Source organism: Sceloporus undulatus, chromosome 5 (genome assembly GCF_019175285.1).
Source record: "Sceloporus undulatus isolate JIND9_A2432 ecotype Alabama chromosome 5, SceUnd_v1.1, whole genome shotgun sequence".
Taxonomy (NCBI): Eukaryota; Metazoa; Chordata; class Lepidosauria; order Squamata; family Phrynosomatidae; genus Sceloporus; species Sceloporus undulatus.
Window position 1 is genome coordinate 147400699 of NC_056526.1, and position 16121 is coordinate 147416819.

At 37.6% G+C, this 16121-nt stretch overlaps 1 protein-coding gene across 6 annotated transcripts in view; it reads left to right on the plus strand.

The window, feature by feature from the left end:
• TTC29 (tetratricopeptide repeat domain 29) overlaps nt 1-16121 on the plus strand; it is a 139039-nt gene that overhangs the window by 107395 nt on the left and 15523 nt on the right. For 4 of the 6 annotated variants that reach the window (XM_042470703.1, XM_042470702.1, XM_042470705.1 and 1 more), the window contains one exon: nt 3503-4039. The exons of 1 other annotated variant lie outside the window; for it this stretch is intronic. In XM_042470703.1, coding sequence (XP_042326637.1) covers nt 3503-3672 — 170 coding nt within the window. In that variant the 3' untranslated portion in view covers nt 3673-4039. Of the gene's footprint in view, nt 1-1675; nt 2648-3502; nt 4040-16121 lie in introns of those variants that run through there. One more of the 6 variants, XM_042470708.1, reaches the window with a different exon arrangement.

A 16121-nucleotide genomic window follows, 5' to 3' on the forward strand; every position in this document is an offset into this window, starting at 1 on the left:
CTCCTCCTCCTCCTCCTCCTCCTCCTCCTCCTCTTCTTCTTCTTCTTTTTGGCATTTCCTTACTGTTCTCATCTCCAAGCAGGGCCATCCCATATTTTTTTTAAAAGCCAACATAATTGTTCCACCTCTCCTTCAACCTATCCAAACAGGGACAACTGTTTTCCATGTAGCCTATTACCTACATGAACAGGGATGTCTTTTGAGATAACGGCCTGTTACAAACTGCCAAAATAAAGCTGCTTCGGGCCTCTTTGGAGGTATGCTATTTAAATGATGCATGGGTCCTAAGAGTCTGGAGGTCATGCCAAAGTCACACTCCATTCCTAAGCACTGGAGTGCAGCTTTGGTGCAGCTTCCGGATTCTTAGGATGCATGCATCATTTAAACAGCATAACTCCAAAGAGACCCAAAGCAGCTTTATTCTGGCAATCTGTAACAGGCCAACATTTCCACACAGATTCATACTTTAAATATTCTGTACAGTGGACCCTTGTTATATGCTGGGGTTTGGTTCCAAGATCCCCCGTGTATAACAAAATCAGTGTATGCTCAAGTCCCATTAGATATAATGACATAGCAAAATGGTGTCCCTAATAAAAAATGGAACATCAAGGTAAATTTATACTTTTTTGGAACATTTTCAAACCGTGTATGCTTGAATCCGTGTATAAAAAATCCGTGTATAAGAAGGGCCGACTGTACTCTTCATTTCTGGGAAGAGAGGGAGCTATCTGGTGCAGTCATTTTGCATCACAGAATTGAACATGTGGTTTTGAGCATGTGGTTTTGCCTGATCCACATTTTAAAGATTGGGACAGAGGGCTCTGTTATACCACAGGCCTTTGGTAAATTGGCCATAGATCACAGGTTTCCCACCACTGATAACTTTATAAGGGAAAGAGAGCCAAAGAGGGCCAGTGTAGCATAGTGTTGGACTCTGAAGGCAAGAGTTCAACTCCTCACTGAATCACAGAAAGCCATTTGGTGACCTTGGCAAGTCTCCTTTTGCTTCATGGGCTGTGTGATGGTTGATGGTACAGCTGACCACTCACACATATGTGCAATCAATTCGTGGGCAAGCCAACAAAAAATTATGAGCAGCCATGGTGCTGGCGGCTTGCTGGCTCCTCCCTCCATCTCAGTACAAGTGCATAGTCTACACACCAGTGTGATAGTTTGCACTTTCCAGGTTGAATTGGAGCAAACCAGTTATTATGTTACTCTGGTATTTAGCCCCAAACATGGCTTCATTTCTGAATCCTCCTGTGTTGGCCATGTGAATTGTTTATTCAGGTAGGTTTCAAAACAGGGTGGAACCTCATGTTATCACTCATGGAGACAACCCCTAAAAGACACCCTATCTCTACACTTGAAGAAAAAGTAATTTCCTGGCAATGTGGGTTAACAACTATGCTTTAGACTTACAAAGCACTGTAGATCAATTTGTGTTGATAATTTGCAAATATTGAATGCAACAATGAATGTCTGGCAGCACCTAGACAAAGCACAATGGACAGGATGGGTGTTGTCCCATTCCCTGTTGGTTGTATACTCTACAAACTTAAATGAATGTCTGCATTTGCCCTTAATTTTACACTGATTAATTTGCACTGGTCAACCTGTATGTTAAAGTGACACCAACCACTGCTTTCCCATTTCTTTCACTTTAACCCAGAGAAAATTCCAGGTTAAAATGTCTTAGCATTCTTAGAAGAACCATGGCCACGAACTGAAGATGATTGATCAGCAGTGTTCTCACTGAATTCTAAGGAATACACAACATTTTGAACTGTGGGGTCCCAGAAGCTGAGTATCACCTTACAACTATAAAATAATAAATATTATGCCACTGCCCAATAGGCACTTCAAACCTTTTATCAGTTTCATCCTGGTATTTCAACCCCAGAGCATATTGGGTGCTATTTAATATTTAACAACTATGTTTTGGAGTGAATGCACAATGTACACATATATTTTATTTATGCCCTTTTACTATATATAAATTATATTAGATGAGCCAAAACAACTGAGCCAGTTGTCTAAAATGTGATCTCCCAAAAGGCCTTGTTAAGAAAATGTAAATTGTTTAGATGTTGTTGTTGTGATGGTGATGCTGTCATCTATGATTCCTTGCAATTACTTTGTTTCCTAATTTTTTTATAATTACAGTAAAATATATGCATGTAATACTTGATATTCAAGCAGAATTACAGATAAGATTAAATTTCTCTCAAAATTCATGCTGAGCAGTAGACTAGCCACTTTTATTTACCTATATTCTTACATTAAACCACAGAGGACATGGTTAGAAAACTGTTAGCGTCATATTGTCATCACATGGGATTTACCAAACTTCTTGAGCAACAGATAGGGATATTGTTACTAATACTAATATTGAAAGCAACAGGTTATTCATTATGTACTGTAATATTTTCCCTGATGATAATTTAAACCTCCTATTTGTGGTTTTTAATAAAACTGAAAAGTTCCCTGTTTAAAAGGAAAATATATATGATGTGTGACAAATTGTCTTTATGAGTCTTATAATAACATTCTGTTATTATATCTAATGTAATGATACTATATTTAAAACAATCATAAAGAGCTACCAAGAAGTGATAAAATGCACATATGACATAAATAAAGCTACATTTCGTGTCCTCCCAAAATTGAATGTGTTTTTTTGTATATGAAAAACAACTGTATAATGATTACATTACAACTACATGTATTTAATCCCCCTATCCCTCAAAAATGTAGAATCAAAAAGATTCGGAGAAATGGAAAAATTGATAATGGCAATATTGTTGACTGTAAATTTTGTTCTCCAGAATATTACCTACATACAGGAAAGCATTGCAGATGAAAGAGACTGGCATAAGGGATTGTGCATGTATGCACACACATTCCATGTTACGGTTAAAGCTCTCAAGCTTACATGCAGCTGTAATACTGTGAGCTACTGGAAAGTACTTTTTCATACTAATTTTATTAAAGTGAGATGAAGAAATGATCTCTTTAGCCAGTGATAGTCTCAAATGTCCATAGGAAAACATGGGGTTAAAGTAGACTGTATTTTAGGCTGTATTCAGTTGACTTGCTGTGTGGGGAGAGTCTGAGCAGTCCTGGCTAATGACTTGTAGGTACTGAATCCTCAGGTCTCTCAGGTGGTTTCACTCGACCAGTTTCAGCAGAATGATGAAAAGGCTGAGATAAAATAAACTGACAGTTGCTACTCATCGCAGGCAGCAAGCAGTACCCCGGCAGCTGAGACCCTGGGAGCCCTCTTTTTTAAACAAAGGCTTTCACTGCAGTGAGCAATGAACTCCACACACAAAAAAAAGGGAGAGGGAGATTGGCAGCTGGTGGTCGACAGGAGGAGGGAAGAGAGGAAAACTGGGAAACACAGCAATTGTTGGCTAATTAGAAGCCATTCCCACCTACTTAATACCAACCCATTAAGCAGAAAACATTTTTTCATCTTCCTCTCCCTGCTTCACAGGACATTATACTCCAATCAATACCCTCCCACTGGCTACCTCAGTGCCCACAAATGAATACTCTGCAGTTCAAGAATGCAATAATAGAGTTGGGGGCAATGAAACTGCAGCTCTCCCAGACACACGATCTTTCTCTGAAGATACTAATGTTATATTTCTGAAGGTTGGATAAAGAAATCAGATCTTCCTATTGACAGCTGTCAAAACTTGGCAAAAAAAAAGGGACAGATTAAAACATTTTAATTTTTCTGTTTAAAACAATGACAGAGTAATTCCAAATTTTGCTACTTGTTTTTGTGTAACGAAAATATCTTAATATTGATTTACATAAACAACTAGGCTTCCCATTTCAAACCTTAATTAATTTGATGGTTAGTTAATCTCTTATTTGAGGTTGATTCAAACTTGAAATAATGAAGCTGTCATTCCTGCAGTGAAAAATTCATCATGAGAACTTTCTTCAGCTCAAGTACTGCTTGAGCTAAACATGTGATAAGAGCTTCAAACAAATACGCTGTTGTGATCTTAGTAAAAATAATATTGACTTCAATTCTGAATTATCTTTCTTTGAAAAATCCATCAGAGGTTCCCACCAGTGGACGTTAGAAACACAATTTCCAACTCATTTTCCCTTGCAGCCCACAATGTCACTGTCATGTCATCAGACTCAAAACTGAACAGCGCCTTGAAGAGAGTATTGTCCTGCTTTGAGAGGAAGATTAGTATCTCTCATAGACCTTCCATGACTATAGCCCTTCCTTTATTCTCATATCCTTGACTTGCTCTTGCTCCTCAGCAGTACAGGAGCCTATAGCTACATAAATAATGCTGGGCCATTTAAGGCCAAGAGTAAACATCCAGCAGGAGTAGAACTAGTGCAACAACACACAGCAAAAATTGTGCCTCTTTTTTCTGCCAATGAGAGTACTCCACAAACAGACATCCACTAATCAGCATCCAAGCCAATGTTATCTGAGTCTACCCTTAAGTGTAACTCCTGCTCCATTAATACAGCACTTAATGTGTTTTTTATTTGGATCTACAATCAATCATGTTTTTTATGCTTATATAGCATATTTCATTGTTTTGATATAAAGTATTGTTATTTCACCTTTCTGAAATTAACCAAAGTGGCATAAAAATGAATAATCCATTTTAAAAATTTATAAACATTTAAATCAATTTTTAAAACCAAGTGAGAAACCTTTAAAAGAAATGTCCAGTGCTAATTCCTGGGGGAATGCATTCCAGAGCTTGTGTGTGCCATAAGAGAAAGTCATTTCCCAGATGTTCATGAAGCAAAAAAGGGAAATCTTCAAAAGTATATCTGCTGCTGACTTTAACAACCATGCACATTCATAAAAAGACTGGTAGTCCATTAGATAGCCAGGCCCTAGAGGCTATTGGCATATTTAAAGGTTAAACTGGTGCATGGAACTGACCCCCAAATTAACTGACAACCAGCGCAGAACTTTCCAAATTAGAGCAATATGATTATGATAATAATCATAATATATTTATTTATTTATATCCCGCCTTTTCCCTTTTGGGGATCGAGGCGGGTAACAACAGAAGTTAATACAATACAAAATAATCAAACATGGTGTTGTATACATTTTACAATGAAATTTCTGAACGTTGTTCAATGATAGCCCCATATACAATAGTCTAAACATGATGTAACAAAGGCATGGACAGTGGTTCCCAGGTTAGATTGAATGATCGCAGTTAGTGCACTAAATGTAGTTGATGGAAATACACTGACACTGACACCTGATGATCCAGGTGCACTAAGTGGAAAGGACACATGTTCCCATGCTACAAACTTGATCTTTCAGGGAAACCATAACCATTTCTAGAATAGGATCAATTTCAATCCTTGAGCTAGGCTTCCTTTTGATCAACAGCACCTTCTTGTCTATATTTAATCTCAGTTTGTTCACCGTCATCCAGCCAAGTGTTCAACATTTCAATCGTTTCCTTCAAGTCAAGTACTGTAACTAAAAGAGCTGATTATCATTAGCATATTGATTGCATCTTGTTCCAGAGCACTAGATTATCTTTCTGGGCAGATTCCTGTAAATACTAAATAACAAAAAGAATAAGGCAGAACTCTATGGGAAACCATAGCCCAGTGATGCCAAACAGTAATTGCCTCTCACTTCCATCTTCTACCGATGACCAGACAAGAAGGTATTCATACTCTACCACAGAGATCCAATCACTCCAGCACTCCAGCAACCAAGAATAAAAAATACACTGGTTAATGGTATTAAAAGATGGCAAGAAGTCTCAAGATTATTAAAGGACCACACTCCCTGCATCAATTTCCCAGTATAAGATGTCTACTGTGGTGACCAAAACAGTCTCCCTCCCAAATTCCTTACAGAATCCTTGACGAAGCATCACTCACCCCAGATTTTTATATCTTGCTTTTGGCCCTCCTGAATCTCAGATGCATTCCTATGATTTACTGACCCAACAAAGATATGCAGTGAGCCAGGACATGCTTCTATACATTGCTGAATGGCATTGAAGTACATGCAGTATTATTACAAGGATAATTGCTTGCAACCTATAGCTTGACTATAGTTTAAATTATGCACAACTGCAGAAAAATCTTATAATTAAATTAGTAACTTTCTTGGATAACTTAAATAATTAGATACCTAACAGGAGTAGACTCTAATCTGTGGGGAATCAACTCATTTGTAAATCCATTTTTATGTAGTTTAAATAGAAAGTTTTACATACACACACAAGCTGTGCTCTGTCACCTGGATGTTTCTTTTTTCCACTGCTGTTTAGAAGTCTAAATTGAGATAAAGTATGTTAAAATAGGTAGGAGAAGTCATCTAAATTATGAGGTGCACCCATAAGAAGTCTAGACTGAAATAAATGCTCCCTCTAACCCTGTTTATCTATTACTTAATGGCACCAGTCCATACTGAAACTAATCTCCGGTGTTATCTCCAGGAGTACTACTGTAAAGCTGAATTGAGAAATACTGGACTTCCAAATCCTAAATCCGAGAAATATGTGTATGTGTGGCCCTTTGGCACAAACATTGGCAATAATAATTATTTTAAATTGGTAAAGCCCTAAGTCATCATTCTATTAAAGCACTGCAGGTACTTTGTGAACCTCAGGGAAGCCTATGTTTCTTCTCCACTCTCATAAAAATGATCCCTTTCTGCATGTCTATTCACGGTATGCATATTAGTGCATTAAGTCATACCCAGATCTAGAGAAAGAGGGGACTTCATTTACACTTTTAACAGAAGTCATAACCTTTGATTGCAAGTTTGCATTTCAATTCACTGCTCCTGGCCCAAATAAAGCCCTATCTGATCATATCCATTTCATGAAAGTTCCAGTAACAAAAGCTAGCATGGACCTAGTATCAAAGAGAGTGAACTACTGAAAGTTTGAATCTTACTCAGTGCTCAAGTTATGAGAGTTTTTTCCCTTAATTTTGTGGCAACTCCATAGCTATGGTTATTAGAAGAAAAGTTATTGTTTGGCTAGAATTATCTCAATTGTGGCCTCAGGCTTGTGAATTTCATTACTGCTTTCCAACCTTCCTGGTTTGATTTCTCCAATGAACACACTGAGTGGTTTTAATTTCTCCAATGAACACACTGAGTGGTTACTCAGACTTACTTCATCATGACCTTGTCCAAAATAGAGAGATAATAGGGTAGTTCCCATATCGGTTGTCTCTCAATATACATTGAAGTGATTGTGAAATGGCATCCATATGAAACCTTTTCACAAGTTTACCCTTCTGTGCTTTTGCCACACATTGGAAGTTGTGTGACAGAAACTCTCAAGTGTGAAACAGAAAGTTTTCAGGCTCTGACTGAATTTTCAGTCGTCTTCAGATATAGATGTAACTAGTGCTCTGCATCATTTCCATTTCAATTGGCAGATAGCTTCTGAAACAGCAAGACTAAATATAAATCCAAAGAACTTGGCCTCTCCTCTCTTGCCAGAGTAGCAGTTATGCTAGACCTCAGGCACTCACTTCTCCACACTCTTTACTTCTAGAGTTCATCCAGACAGCACAAGTCATTATGGTGCCATTCTAACCTGATTTTCAAGTAAAGCTTGCTAGAATTGTAATGGTAGGTCCATGATAGGTTTCACCAAATTATTTTTAGGGCAAAACACAATAAATAATACCTGTTCACTTGAACCTCATCCTTTTGGCTCCCCCTTGGCCAGTCTGTGGCAAAGTGGCTAAAATCTTGGGGGCAGTTGTTAAATGCAAAAAGAGAATCCTGCCATACCAAACACACTTTTCCTGCAATTATCCTTTTCAATGTGTTTCTATTGTGCTACAAGATAGAAGTTATTTGTTTTGCTTTTAGAAGCTGAAATAAGATATTGATTCAAGTTAATGCCTCTTCTGTAGTGCATAGTTCTGTATTTTGTGTTCTGGTCCTAAAATACATTTTATTGAGGGAGGGGTGAATTAAAGTAAAAAAAAATAGAGTGACACTTTCAAGTATATGCTTTTCATTATTGGTTTTGCTTTATTTGTGCAAGTAAAGTGCGTATCATGAAGAGAACTGTTTTGTCATAATGGTTCCTTTTTAAAAAAAAAAAAAAGCCTGAAAAGGCTTCAGTGCATTTTTTAAAGCTTCCAGTTTTAATAAGCCAAATTAGTGCAGCTTAATTTGGAAAGGACTGAAAAGCCTATATTGAGGTGGATACTTTATTTAAGCTACTTTGTTACTAATAATTGATATGCCAATTTAACATTTTCCATATAATTACAACAAAGCTTATAATGTTACTTCCAATTGAACAGAGCAAAAAATAGCTGCCCAGGAAAACTGATACAAAGCCTAAGGTGTGCAAAAAAAACCCAGACATTACACAACTTGAAACTAGAGATGGTTAATGCGATAATTTTTGTTTATTGAATAAGAGCACCCAGGTTGATTGATACAGTAATTTCTTCTTTTGCTACAGCAAATATTTAGCTCATTATCAATTTTAATAGCATTTTGCAGAACAAGCCTTTTCTTGATATGCAGAAAATACTATTAAATTTCCTTGCATAGATACATTGTTATGACATGCAATAACTACTTGAATATAAAGGGGAATTAATAATTTAGGAGGTGTTAACAAATTAGTGCCATCATTAAAAATACTTGGAACCATTTTGTAGAAAAATCAGATTGAGGTAATGCGTTGCTCTTATGATAAAGAATTACAGCATTAATTCTGCAAAGTGAACTTATTGCTCCTATTCGTCTCCAAAACCCTGGAGCATTAAAAGACAGGAAGAATGAAATGATCATTGCATTTTTTTTCCAGGCATAACAGCTCTAATATTTCCATCACCGTTTCATAGGTTAGTTTCCACAGATGTAGTAGCGGAAAAGCTCACCAACGTCATCTTTCCTTTTTGTTTTGTTTATGAAACTGAGTCAGAATTTTTAAAATATATAGATTGTTGCTTGTATAGCATTCAGTGCAGAATATTTATTGAAAGTGATCTTTAAAATAGCTATTGTCTGTTTCAAATTATAACTTGCTTAGTTTTATATGCATATTTTATTGCGTATTCCTCGCACCCAAATTCAAAACTAAGTACTTGATTCAAAATCTGTTGTAGAATCAAGTAATTAAATATTCTTAATAATTCCAATAATACCAAGATAGACTGTGGCCCATCTGTCACACTGATGTCTGCAATGATTAGCAGCAACTTTCACACAGGGATCTTTCCTAGGCTTACCTGCAGATACTAGGCACTAAATGTAGTCCTCTTGCAGGCAAACCTTGTAGTTTGCTAATAAGCTACAACTCTTCTCATAACAATGATCTGCTGATGAAAGAAAAGTCCTGTGCATGCAATGCTTAGGTGATGTTATGTTTACATTTATTGGTACATATTCCTCCTTCCCCAATCTGAGGCACAGCCAAATAAATATTCCATGACATTTGTCTTTCTGCTTGCTCTGCTCTGGTTATAAGACATGTCCAGAATTTAAAGGCATGAGCTGAATGCCCCATTTTCAATCTTCTTTAATTACTTGGCTTGTTGGATTCAGATCTAAATTTCAACTTTTTATGTACTATATCAATAGTGCAATAATGGTTTTCCTGCCTTAGTAACACACTTGAAAGATTCTCATATTGAGGGAGGTAAAGATTTGCCAGCATGGTATAGTGGTCTGAGTGTTGGACTGTGACTCTAGAGACCACAGTTTGATTCCCAGCTCAGCTATGTAAATCTACTGGGTGACATTGGACAAGTCATACTCTCGCAGCCTCAGGGGAAAGCAATGACAAAACACCGCTGAACAAATCTTGCCAAGAAACCCCCATGATAAGGTCACCTTATGGTCCTCATGAGTTGGATATGACTTGAAGGCACACAACAAACAACAAAAGAGATTTGCAGGTGCAAATATCGAAAATATAGCTATTTTCCAAAAGTAGAGCTGAATCTGACTGCTTCATTTTTGCTTGCTAATAGCATGAACACAGAATTTTAAATTTAAATGATTGAGAACCAGAATTTGCCAAATTATTAGCATTTTTGCTATTATAACTGCTTGCAGATTTTCAGTAGCATGATTGATAAGAATGTTTCAGAGGAAATGGTGCTACAGTTTAAAACAGCAACTCTGTTAAATCCCACTCCCACTCCTGCAAACAACAACAACACTAGTTTATTTTTATAGCACTCTTTACGTAAAATAAAATGCAAACTGGTCTTTAGGGAGTAGTCAGCTAAGTTCAGTGAGCTTTCCTTTTAGATGACAACTCTGTGAAGCACTGGGTTTCTTGAGTGCAGAATGTAACACGAAACCTCTATTTCTCTGATCAGTCGTGTGGTACTGCAACAGAGGTTACAGTCTTGCTCAGAATACCTAAAAATTGCTCCTCCAAAGTTGGCCTGCATGACCCGTGATGCACAATCTCCCCGAGCTACACATGCAAACACAGCTAGCTATGTGGCTCTTGGAAAATACTCTTTTCACATTTCTTCTTTTCTGGCTGAAGTATTTAATCAAAACACAGATTAGGAAATGGCACTGCTTCACCCTATAATTTACCTATATGTTCATACATGTTTTCAGCCTTGAAGGTTAGACTCAATGATTTCTACAATTAAATATAATTATGCTCAAACCTGCAGGAAGCCACATTATTTGTAATGTTTTGTCTATGGCAAGGGAAAAATACACTGCATATGCTCAGAAGCATTCTCCTTCTCAATTGCTTTTCTACTACAGAGAAAAATATTTCCAATTACGCTTGATGTTCTGAAATATTATGATTCTGGGCTACAACGCTGGATGAAATTAAGCACTGTTAGTATTTTTCAGGTAGGCTGGTGGAAAAATATGAAGACTGTTGCAGCAAAAACCCTGCATTAGTATAAATTCTTTACACTTCTTAATAGTTCTTTTGATGATAATAACCTGGCCAGGTAAACCTTCCTTGCTATCCTCAGGAGAGCATCAGCCTGTAATTCTGCAATCCCTATTATTTTTCAGTTTAAAAAAAAAGAGTTTTTTTTTCTAGAAAGATCTGTGCCATCAAAACTCCAGTCAATTGGCTGCCAACAGCAGTACACTCCTTTACAATAGAATTGCAAATCAAGCAAGAAGGAGGATTGTAGATTTTGAAGCCACAGGATAGTAGGGCAAAAGACCTGCTCTTTAATATATTTAGGACTACATTTTCTTGATGTAGTGGGTTTTAAGATGGTAGTATTTGCTTTGTTTAATTATTATACAGTGGCACCTTGGTATCTACTGGGATTTGGTGGCAGGACCTTCTTGAACGCAAAAATCCATGACTGCTCAAGTCCCATTATATACAATGGGGTAATAAAATGGTGTCCCTTACATAAACTGGCAAAGAGATCTTGTAGCACCTTTGAGACTAACTGAAAGAAATAAGTTGGCAGCATGAGCTTTCATAGACTTCATTCTACTTCCTCAGATGCTTTTGTTGGAGTGGAAGCCAGGGACAGACATATATGCCATAGGTATGTGAGAATGTCAATTCAAATTCAATTGGTTATGGAAATGAAGTAGCAACTCCAGTTTTAACAATGGTCGTTTGTGGACAAAGACATAGCCATTGGATATGGAAATGAAATGGCAAGACTAGTTTGGCTTTGGAAACTAGCCTGCAGGTGGAGAGAATAGATGAGTGTAGGATGTCCCTATGGGGATGTGATCAGATAGTGTTGAAGTGTTGATAGTGTGTAGTGAGCCAGGAAGCCATTGTTCTTGTTCAGTCCATTACTGAGGGACTGTAGTTTATAGATTAATCCAATTCTGCTGTTTCTTTTTCCAATCTATAGCAGAATTATTTGATTGTTTTTAACCTTTGTACTGTACATGGTTTTAGCTGTATTTTGTTTTAACCTACAATGTAAGATTCTTTAGCTCTCATTTAGGGGGAAAGATGGGATGTAAATTAAACACATAAATTCCCGAGAATATCTTGTCTCAAATATTGTGAAATGGTTCTCCCCAAAATAATCTCCAAAATATTCAATTTTTGTATGGGTTTCTGTAGCTGCTTTCAGTTCTTCTTACTTTTGATGATCAAGATAGAATTAGTTCCATAAGGTTTTGAGCCAGGCTTTGTTTTTTGGTTGGTGAGGTTGTATATAAAAGGTAAAGGTATTCCCCACTGACAAGGATATTGAGTCATGTCTGACAATAGAGGGCAGTGCTCATCTCCATTGCTAAGCCGAAGAGGTAGTGTTGTCAGAGACTACTCTGTGATCATGCTTTCGAATTATATTGATGCTGTATTGGTTGTCTCATATAGAAACCTAGACAATGTTTTCGTTTGTATTATTTCACCAGTAGAGGTGGACAAATCTGAGAGTTCACATATGAAGTGGAAACAGAACTTACATAGTTTTTTGTGGGTTTTTCAGGCTATGTGGCCATTTCTGGAAGATTTTATTCCTGATGTTTCTCCAGCACCTGTGGCTGGAATCTTCAGAGAATGCTGAAGTGAATGGGTTATATATACTGTCTGACCCTTGGTTGAAAGGAAGTGATTTACATGTTAATCTGTGTGTTGGTCTGTTGAATGGCAAGGCCTCGGGGTGTCTTATTTAATTAGTGATCCATTGTCTGCTGGGGAAAAAACCTTGGTGGTTTTCGTTTCCACTTTCTGGGTCTTGATTTTGGTGCTTTTCAGGACTGGTAGCCAAACATTGGCGTGTTACAGACCGCCCGTTTGGGGCGGCCTGTAGGCGCGCCTTTCCCCGCTGGATCGGGGCCTCAGCTGCCAGAACGGCAGCCTCCAAGGCCCCGATCTGCCGCTTTCCAGGCCGCGGGGAAGCGGCAAAAGGCCACTTCTCCGCGGCCTGGAAAGGGGTGTCCTTGGGGCTTCATGACCCAAGGACACCCGACAGTGGCAGGGAGGAGGAGAAAGGGGCCTCTTGGCGCAGCTAATAAGGGCGGCAGCAGACCGCCCGCTTTTGGGCGGTCTGTAACGTGCCTGTGACTCCTTTGATGTATAATAAAAATACATTCCCTTTGGCTGGTTCTTTGTCTCCACTTATATAGTTATGATTTTGTAAAAAAAAACATTAACAATCTGAGATTGTTAGCGATCTAATCTAGGATGAGTAAATAACATTTCTGACATAATTTCTTCAACCTTTAGCAAAGGATGGAAGATGCCAGCCACAGATGCTGGCAAAACGTCAGGAATAAACTCTTCTAGAACATGGCCACATAGCCCAAAAAACCCACAAAAAACTATGGATGCCAGCCATGAAAGCCTTCGACTTCACAAAGGATGGTGAATTTAGAACTTTGATAGATGAGAGGTCAGATGGAGATCTGTAGCGTAATGAACGGATCAGAGGGCATTACATCAAAGAATATTGGAAGGTGTAGAAAATCAAATTCCTGGTGGAGAAGTACATTCTCATGAGAATGTACAAATGAGAATCAGAAGAGATAGCATGAGGATAGACTGAAGACATACAGTCCAAAGTGGTATAGTTCATAGACCTCTACAGTGAAGCTTGGTAGTAATGTGGTATTGCAACAAATTGTTTCTCAGTTTGGGGGCTGTAGCAAAACTGGGGGGGGGGGAGCAAAACATTGCAAAACAATTGCAAACTTTGGCACAGGTTTGGTCCATGGTATTATGGAGTTCATAGTAAATGCACTTCTTTTCAGGGTTAATGGGAGAAATGCCATTCTGTTTGCAGTATAAAGCAACAATGTTCCTTACCTGATGCAGTGTTCCTTGTGCAAAGGATTAGCCACTTTTGATGTTATTTGCTTGATATAGGAGAGGTGTTGCCAGCTCTTACCTTAATAATATAAAGTTTGCTTTCAGCTAAAAATAATATGAATAATATGAAATGGCCAGTGGGGGGAAACCCCTGTGGCAATTTCATATTCTTAAAATGAACACCACACACAAGAAATGGAATGCCATTGCCACAAGCAATGAAACAAGTTTCTTTCTGTCCTCTATATTATGGCAACCCAGTTGAGTTGCTTCAGGGGGCTTTTAATGAGCAACAGAATAGATTGGTGTTTAAAAGGAACATTCCAAGTTCTGTTTTATAGCTAGGATAGGATTCAGTATTCTCAGCTCTGTCACTTGACCTTGTGCAAGAAGTTCAGGCCTGTCCATTTCTCAGTTTTTCCATTTGCTATACTGAAAAAGTGACAGTTCCACAGTTTAATATTTATTCCCTTGCAGTTCCTAGCAAGTCCTTTGGGAAGGAACAAACGTGGAAAATTTCTTAAAGAGTAAGGCAGGTTTGTTTAAGGAACTGTGAATAGGGGCTAGAAGAAGCAGGAACCTCTCTCTTGCCAACCAACCAGCTCCATTCCTGTGCATATTCTGAATGGATTATTGTGCTGACTATATGCACCTTAAAATTGTCATTTCTCCCCAGCATAATGTTATTCCATGTACTTGTTTTGGTCGAGTGGTTGAGGAAAAAATCTTACAGTACATATGGGTCTATTTCCATGGATCGCTATGGCTTTCATATTTGTTCATGGGGACTGGGTTAAATTTGAGAAGCCCCGCTGCCCACAGCACTGTGAATATACTGGATGCTGCCATCATGGTGGGTAATGCAATAGGCATTGATGACAAATATGTCATAATTTTATGCATCCAAAACTATAGTCTAGAAGTAGAAATTTAAAAAATGTTATACTAAAAATGTATGTAATACTAACAATAAAGTGTGACACTAAACAGTGATAAAATCTTTTGATAAGCAAAAGACTAGGTAGAGGTTGTTTATCTTCAAAATCAAAAGAATAATCCTATTAATAGGGTAAACTTCCCTCTAGGAATGTGTGTTCAACAGATGTCTACCGGATACTTTATCTAGGGAGCTGATTCTTTGTTTAGTATAAATACTAATGGGATCACAGTAAAATAAATTGCTAGCATTCTTTGCTATTTCCAGAGATTATTGCTTTAAGAGACACCCAGACCAGAAAAAAAAAGGGGGGGGGATTATAGAGATGTAATAGACTGGGAGGGTTCTATTATATTTCTACCTCTGAGATTGTACCACCATTAAATTTCAGTCCATGAGAATCAGAGCAGCATGATGGAGAAGTTTGGCTAGAATGAATCTACTTTATTAGTTTTTATGAAAATGATTAAGGTTCCTGATCAGTACTATTTTTCAGCAGTCACTGTTTGGAGGCTCAGACTGGATAAATAATCCTTGCTATAGGACAGAAAATCTGAGAGAACCACAAGGAGATAGAAGTGGTGCCACCCGAAACAAAATATCTGAATATATTATTTCAACTACAAAACTATACATGGTGGTTTATTTGTTAATAGCAGAAAGAAAATCTTTTTCTACTATGGCAGGCAAATATTTTTAAAGTGTTTAAAGTGGAGCGCCCATCAAATAAGCATAATTATAATCAAAATTCTTAGAACGTGCACAAAAATTCCTGAAGGCAATCAGCTCTACTCAAATTAGTAACTCAGATAAATCACCATTAATTAGCTAATATAAGCCAGCAGGTGGTTTTAAGCCCAGAGACATTCCCTGGTTATTTAAATTATGTATACTACACTACACCAAAGATAGAGTAAGTGAAAGAGGAACAACAGACATGAATGTGTAAAAAAAAACTGTTTAGGGGTAAAAGTCTCCAGAAATTCCCAGATCCAACCCAAAGGAATACAAGGCAGCTTTGACCCCCCCCCCCCCCCGTGCTCAAATATATAATCCATTAACAACTCCATGCAGCTTTTATTTCAACAGTGATTATTCATGCCGTGAACAAAGTCTGCATTGGAAGCTCACTTGCATATATTTGTACTGGGGTGAGAGGAATATTAATAATAGTAACCAGTTTTTTAAATGATTTCATGGGTCTTTGAACGATAAGGTCAACAGACTATACTGGAGGAATCCTTTTCATTTAGATTTCCCAAGAATGTTATTCAGACCTTAATTTCAATGCAGTATGTTAAATATTGGAATACAAAACACATGTGCTAACTAATGGTGAAACAAATGTTGAGAAGTGAATTAAAATTAAAATCTCTAATTCAAGTGTCACATCATGGAAAGTACTGGACACTCTGGGTTATTGTAAAACA